Source organism: Gobius niger, assembly GCF_951799975.1.
Source record: "Gobius niger genome assembly, chromosome: 1".
NCBI classification, from domain to species: domain Eukaryota; kingdom Metazoa; phylum Chordata; class Actinopteri; order Gobiiformes; family Gobiidae; genus Gobius; species Gobius niger.
The window spans coordinates 57,262,867-57,270,709 of NC_136852.1; the positions used below are offsets into that span (position 1 = coordinate 57,262,867).

At 38.0% G+C, this 7,843-nt stretch overlaps 1 protein-coding gene across 1 annotated transcript; it reads right to left on the reverse strand.

Moving 5' to 3' along the window:
* Window positions 1–1,052: 1,052 nt before the first annotated feature.
* On the reverse strand, window positions 1,053–4,449 carry riok2 (RIO kinase 2 (yeast)). Its single transcript, XM_079570236.1, has 10 exons — window positions 4,276–4,449; window positions 4,058–4,196; window positions 3,827–3,943; window positions 3,351–3,526; window positions 3,192–3,280; window positions 2,914–3,105; window positions 2,738–2,830; window positions 2,237–2,653; window positions 1,352–1,451; window positions 1,053–1,237 (listed from the first exon to the last, which is right to left on the reverse strand). Exons 1-10 carry the CDS (start codon window positions 4,339–4,341, stop codon window positions 1,076–1,078), a joined length of 1,551 nt encoding a protein of 516 aa, XP_079426362.1. The 5' UTR covers window positions 4,342–4,449; the 3' UTR covers window positions 1,053–1,075.
* Window positions 4,450–7,843: the final 3,394 nt, after the last annotated feature.

A 7,843-nucleotide genomic window follows, 5' to 3' on the forward strand; every position in this document is an offset into this window, starting at 1 on the left:
TACTATTGCAGTGCTTCAGCAAATACTTGTAAAAGTGAATTTCAGATGTCTTACGTGAAGAGAATATCATGAAAAAGTGCATTTACTTCTGTTATTCAGCTTAAACTGTGGAACTATTATTATTATTATAGACTCATTACATACAAAGTGAGATATGTATATTTGTTATCATTTTGATTATTATGGCTCACAGCTTGTAAAAACTCCAAATTAAAATTCTCAATTACAGTATTTTAAAAATGGACTGTGAGCCATAATCATCAAAATTATAACAAAGGCTTGACATGTCACTTTGCATATAATGAGTCTATATCATACATTATTCGGACAGTGATTTAATTATGAATTTTCATGTCCATTTACGGGTCACTAGTCTCTGTCAACTCCCACCATGTCTGTCTTTAAACCAAGATGTTGAATTTTCAAGCACATACCATCCAGGGATCAAAACTAACCCCTAACACTTTCCTCAGGAAACATAACTGATTTTTGCGCACGTTGTTGCTGCATGTTCATTCCAGCTCATCTTATCATCCATCTGCACCCCTAAATATTTATAGGTGGAGATTTGTTATAGGTCTTGATTATGCATAATTGTCAACAACCATTTCCTTTGTTTTATTTACATCAATTGTAGATAAAGTTCATCACACCATCCACTCCACAACTATGGGTGCAGATGTCCGCGCAGCTTGAGAGCAGACTTAGCACAGTGGTGTCATCTGAAAACTTAATTATGTATCGATTTGGCTGTTAGCTAGTACAGTTGTAAGTATATCATGTAAATAGAAGTGATGGGTTGTTTCTTCGGAGAGTAGAGGCAAGATAATGATTACACATCCAACAAGATTTGTTCATTAAGATTTTTTATTTTGTTATCTAAGGTATTTGATTTTAATAAGTAATATGAAAGTTGACAGCCCAGTTAATGAGCACTGCATGTCCAGCTTGAGATCTGCATTCAAATAGAAACACTTTAAAAATAAAAGATGCTTCGCCATTATTGGGAGGTCTCAACGAAAAGCTTAGGGACATAGAGGATCCGTTTCCACAGTCTTTATTAATTATTATTTATTTATCCCCAGAAATCAGCACCTTCCATACTGGACTTAATTGTGCTTTGTGTGTCTCTCCTTGATTTTGTCACCAAGTTGGCCTCTCCTTTCTGCAACCGTCTTCTCTGTGCTGCTTTCTGCTGCTTGCCTAGTTGCTTTCGCACTTTCTGTCGCACCACCTCCTGAAACAGATATAAATAGGACACAGTTACAACAGAAGAAAAATATACAATTGGCACAAAACAAAGTTTGGTTAATTTTTCCCTAAAAAACTGATACAATTTATTGTTACGCACAGGTGGTATAGTGGAGCAGCTTCCAACGCTGCCCATTGTATTCTCACTGTCTGTCCTTTGCCTTCTGTGTTCTGCAATGTGTTGAAGACTGTCCAGGTCTCTGCATGGCAAAAAGACATAATAGTTTACAATTAGTACAAAGCATTACACAGGCTGAAATTCAGTTTGGAAAAAAGTAGCAGCAGCAACACCATCAACACCACCTACACCCTATCCCCTCAAATTTGGGTGAAGCAATTGTTCATGCCAAGTAATTAATCTATCACCGTTCCTTAAGCTGGTATAGGTATCGCACAGGGACTACTTCAGCTGATACCCTGGTTTCTCTGCTATTCTAGTTGTTGTAATCTTAATATTTTTGTGCTCCTACTTCATTCTTTGTATAGCCCCATTTTAGACCTGGCACAGTGCTTTCATAAGTCATGATGGTATTTGGAATGCCAAATATTACTCCAAATCACCTAGTGTGAAAGGTTTGAGGAACATTGGTCTATTCACCTTATTCCGGAAGTTTGTGTGGGCGCTGCCATGAATTGTGCCCGCCCCCTTTTCTCCTATCTGTTAACATGGGACTGGAGAAGTCCAGATAAAATCAGTTACAACACGAAAACAAAGCCGTTTCAGGCCTTGCAGAGAAACGGTGCAGTGTTGACTTGTTGGTGCAAATGAACATTATCGACTAAACATCAGATATGAGCGAAGAATATTTTCTCTCGTTCTCCATTTAAATTAACGAGCTTTGCACTCGACCTGAAGTGCTGAGACAAAGCAAAAAGTGGAAAAAGTGGGCGGGACGGAATAAGGTGAATTGTGTGCGCATTTTATCAGACTAGAGCTGTGCCTATATATCCCAGTGCATGGCAAAGACCTTTAATAAAACTTTACCTGAAAGGTTTAAAGTCTTTGTTGCAGGTAGAAATGTCTGCTAACTCTGGACACTCGTCATCTGCTTCGTTCAGCTCCTCTTCTTCAGCTCCTTCAGCCTCCTCCTCATTGGTTATTGTTGGTTCACTCTCAGTGTTGTGTTGGGATGTTTTTGTATCTTCCTCCTCTTTTACATCTGAGCTTTCTACGTTTGAGACCATGGATTTAAGACCTTCAAGTTCCAACAGTGCATGTTTAAATTCATCCAAGTCTATCGTTTCTGTGGCTTCATTTTGAGTGACTTCCTCTTCTTCATTTTCCTCCTCGTCATCCTCTTCTTCGCTCTCAGGTCCAGCTGGGTGTAGCAAATCACCATCTATTTCCAATTCTTTAGAAAAGCCACTGGCTGAGACTTCCACATCAAGTGAGTATGAACGCCTACATTCCCAATAAAACAAAAAAATGTTAATGCGAGTTTGACTGTAAATATGCATATGTTTTTAAATCAAAAAGCAATGTTACCTAATGTCTTTGAATGTAGGGAAGAGCTCACTCTCATAATTGAAGCGCCTTGCAAAGAAGTCCTTGATACACTTGACATCCCGGTCAAAATACCTAAAAAGAAGTTTGAATAAGCATTTGTATTTCACATTTCATATTTCTGAAACTGCACATGCAGTACTCAAGCAGAAACAAACCATTCAGCATTAGTGTGTGATGTGGAGACCATCTGAGGAAAGTCAATCATAGTTATGTGGTCTTGATCATCCAACATCAGATTGAACTCATTGAAGTCTCCATGTATTAAGCCATTATTTGCAAGTTTCACAATAAGTTCCATGAATTCATTATAAAGGGAAGATGGGTCTTGTAACTCATGAACCTGGCAGCTTGAAAAAAATGTGAGGAATACATATTAGAAACTTAAGGCAACACACATATTTGTTTCACTTATCAGATGCCACATTTTACATACAGGGGATATCCATTGATCAGCTCCATCACTACAGCATGCCTGTTGTAGTCTACTGGCTTGGGTACTGGAAAACCCCGATCGTATAGTGCCTACAAGAGAAACATATTCAAGTAATCTAGTCTCACTTCATAAATTGTACATATTATTAACGCAAGTCACCTTCATGTACGCGTATTCCTTCATGGCAGAAAGCCGAGATAAGTAGAGCCAGGACATATTTTTTCTGTGCTTGTGGTAATCCCTTTTATTTTTCAGGTTTCGGAAAGACGTACGGCCCAGTCTATGAAGTTTCAAAGCATACTGTTCCCCATTTGGACTGGCCACGATATAAATATCTATGGATCAGAGCGACTGTCAACATCACTTTAAATACTATCAATACTTTCTGTTTTGTTTATTAAAGACCCCATACCTGATTGTTTTCCTAGTATAGCATAAAACTTGTATACTTATACTGTGCATCAAATTATAAATATAGATATTTTAATCAGTGCTTAGTTGTTGATTACACTGTTCCTTGTAAGTTCAGAAACCTACTTATAAAACAATAGCAAATAAATAAAATCAGATTATAGGGCCTTTAAGAACTGCTCGGTTTAATGACATGACAATGGCACAATAAATTAGCACATCACCTGATTCTTTTCCAACTCCCATCTGGTTCCCAACAGAGAATATGACATCTCTTGCACACAACGTCTTTAGGGCAAGGTAATCATAACCTCCGTTGTTCAATCTGTATCCCTGGACCGCTGAATTACACACATACAATACAGAATTTAATGACATGCTTTATCCAGGAATATTACTGTACTACTACTACTGTAGCCTAACAGCATCATAGGCTACACAGACAGGGTACTTACACCTCGTGCGCTCATAGACCACCAGCTTATGTTTGACGAGCTCCCGAAGAACCTTATTACAGCCTCCGTGCTTCAGACTCGCGATGGAGGACAGCAGACTCACTGGGACAATCTCATGGTTTTTCATTCCCATTTCCACCTGTTTGAAAGGAACATGATCAAGATCATCTTCCTAGCATGAGCTAGCATCGAGATGAACATATGTTTACTCAACTTACCGCCGTGAGAACACGGAAGTCATCACGAGATAAGTATCTCAAAATCACTACATTAAGCTTCCCCATCTTTATGCTTAAAGATAAACAGCCACCGTTAGTGTAAATGTGAGAAAACCAAATCCAAATACTGAACAATCTCCATTTGATGTAAACACACGTGCAGAAGACACACCGGAAGTGGCTTTCTTCCTCGTCTTTTTGCTTTACTGCCATCTAGGCGATGGTTAAGGTATTAAAACATCTGTTGTTGTTTCACAACTTTCAGGGAGGAAAACTTCACTGTAAAAAATGCCTGCTAGCCTGACATTTTATGACTGTTTAAAAGGCTTTAAAACCAAGGTTTTTTGGATAAATGTCTGCTTTTACCATATACAAAAGGACAAAACTAATTTTATTCCAATGCAGATTTAAAAAAAAAAGAAGGATAGCACCTTTAAGGCTGAGGTTAAGAAAGATTTCTTTACTTTACCCAAAGACTATATTAGCCACATGTTCACAAATCAAGCATTCTGAAACAAAACCAAGAGTTATAAAGGCCATAATCACTAGATGGCACTGTTGCGCTACAAATGTAGAGCTCTTTGGTCTCTTCACTAGATTGTATTTGTTCTGCCTTTTAATGATAGAGGGGGGAATGCTATCAGAGAAACTGATTGAATTAATGCAAAGATCTGGAAATGATCTGTAACAAACATTTAATCTATTCCAATGGCTCCTAAACTGTGTACACGTATCCACACCTAAGCTAGGTGTTTTTGGTTTAGATATTGGTTTAGACAGGTGAAACTGTGAAACTCGAAAAATTAGAATATTGTTCCAAAAGTTCATTTATTTCTGTAATTCAACTTAAAATGTGAAAATAGTATATGATATAGACTCATGCTAAATGAGATATGCCAAGCCTTTGTTTGTTAGAATGTTGATGATTATGGTTTACAGCTTGTAAAAAACCCAAATTCAAAAAATCTCAGAAGATTAGAGTATTACATGAAATAAAAAAATAAAAAATAAAAAACAGATTTAAGCAAAGAAATGTCGGTCCTCTGAAAACTATAATCATGCACACGTACTTCGTTTGGGCCCCTTTTACTTGAATTACTGCCTCAATGTGGTTGTGTGGCATGGATGCTATCAGCCTGTGGTCCTGCTGAAGTGTTATGGAAGACCAGGATGCTTCACTAGCTCCTTCAGCTCTGATGCATCTTTCAGTCTCATGTCTCTCTTCTTCTTTTTTTGGCAATGCCTCATAGATTCACTTTGGGTTCAGGTCAGGCAAGTTTGCTGGCCAATCAAGCACGCATTGGCACCTTTTTCTTCCACACTTTTCCCTTCCACTTAACTTTCGATTAATGTGCTTTGATACAGCACTTTGGAGGGTGTCAATGATGGTTTTCTGCACAACTGTCAGGTCAGCAGTCTTTCTCATGATGATGATTCCTACTGAACCAGACTGACAGACCATTTAAAGTCTCAGGGAACCTTTACAGGGATTAATTCGCTGTTGAAAGGGTGACAAGTCTACAATATAGTCTCTTTTCACAATATTAACATTGTCTGAGATTTTGAATTTGGGTTTTTTACAAGGTGTAAGCCAAAATCATCAACATTCTAACAAACAAAGGCTTGACATATCTCACTTTGCATATAATGAGTCTATATCATGTATTAGTTTCACATTTTAAGTTGAATTACAGGAATAAATGTACCTGTAAATTTAGTTCAATTTGTTATTTTAGACAGTTTTATTTTTGATCTGGAGCTAGGCCTGGTGGTACTTACTTGATGAGGAGTTTGAGAACCGCTGGTCTATGGTAAATTGTATAAGTCTGTGATCATTTCGTAATGACTCTCCAAATTATATCAACAGAAAAGTAGCCTATGAAACGGATAGTTCTATAACCATTCATAATAACATTTTACACAAGTAGATAATTAGTTGGCTCTAGTCCCGACCACAGGAAAACAATTGTATAACATTGAAAGAAAGTAGGCCAATCTGGAAAATACGGTAAAATAAGCCCAGCTCACACACTGCAGACTCCTGTTAACATATGACAGACAGCTGCAGAAGTCTGTTTCACACCATTAGAGTTTTACACACAAGCACAAGCCGGACTGACCCCTGCGGGCTGCCATAGTCAGGATTGGAGTTTAAAAGGAGTGTGTGGGATTATCTGGAACGAGGCGTAACGACCCGTCCAGCATGCGCTCTCAGAAGGCACAGTCACACAGTGTTTTCTCCAGATGTTTGTGAGGGAAATCTCTGCCACACAAAGCAGCTTTCTTTCTGCCTCTGATTTTATTAACTGGGAGGAGACCAGGGTTTAGTTGCATATTTGAGCACTTATCTCAGCAATATTTCAGATGGAGGACTGGGGACTGGGGGCTGTATAATGCATTCATAGTTTTTGATAGAATAAACAAACCAACAACGATGAACCTTATTATTATTCTTTGCCTTCAAGTGCCTCAACTTTCAACGATGGCACCTGTGAAATTGTGATCCCACCACATTTTGTTACTGCAGTGATTACATTAGGGCAAACATCTGATTTTAAGGTCTAAAATTACCCTATGTCCTTGGCATGGTGGCAGAGTAGTTAGCGCTCTTGCCCTACTGTAAGGCTAGTAAGGCAAGAGCACTAACTAGTACTACTAAAGGTCCTGGGTTCGATCCCCAGCCAGGGCCTGTCTGTGTGGAGTTTGCATGTTCTCCCTGTGTTTTAGTGGTAGGTTTCCCCTACCACTAAAAACATCATCATTGGGGGTAATGACAAAAGTAACGATTTACACAAATATATAACTTTTTTCAGTAACTAAGGAATACAACATATTACTTACTACAAAATACGGGAATGTATTAGTCATTACATTTCGCGTTACAAGAGCCTTTAAAGGCACACCGCGTAGAATTTTACTTATAAATAAAACTGAAATACTAGCATTTATTTTATGATTGATCATTTCATCATTGGAAAAATACCTACATATGTACAAACAAACATGTGTTTTTGCTGTGAGCGGCTCAGCTCATCTAAGACATGACTGTATCTTTACCGGGAGTGGGTACGTCTCCAGCTCGTCTCCATGGAGATGTGACTAAAGTTAGTAGAATTTGATATTAAAACAGGTTTGGTCCAAATCCATTCTTGGATTTTTCCCTGCAGTAATAGTATTTTTCTGTGTCGAGCTGGTCAATATGAGCATGTTTTGCACTAATGGCAACAGCATAGGCAAAAAGTTACGCAGTGTCCCTTTAAATGCGAAAAAATGCCAAACTCCCCCCAAATAAAAATGCAGCATACAGATCAAGCTGGACACTGGTGTATAAGATGTGTGTAGTTAATGTCCTCAAAAGAAAGAAAGAAAAGGAAATCTCTGACTGCGCTTTTGCTCCCTGGCATTATTACCATTTTCAGTTTATATTTTTGCCAAAAGTAACTCAAAAGTAACTAAAAGTAGTGTAACTCAGCTACATTTTTGAAACAGCAATATGTAATACCAACATATTAAGATTTTTAGAGCTGTAATCACTAATATACAATATATTAAAATTTTAAGCAACTAG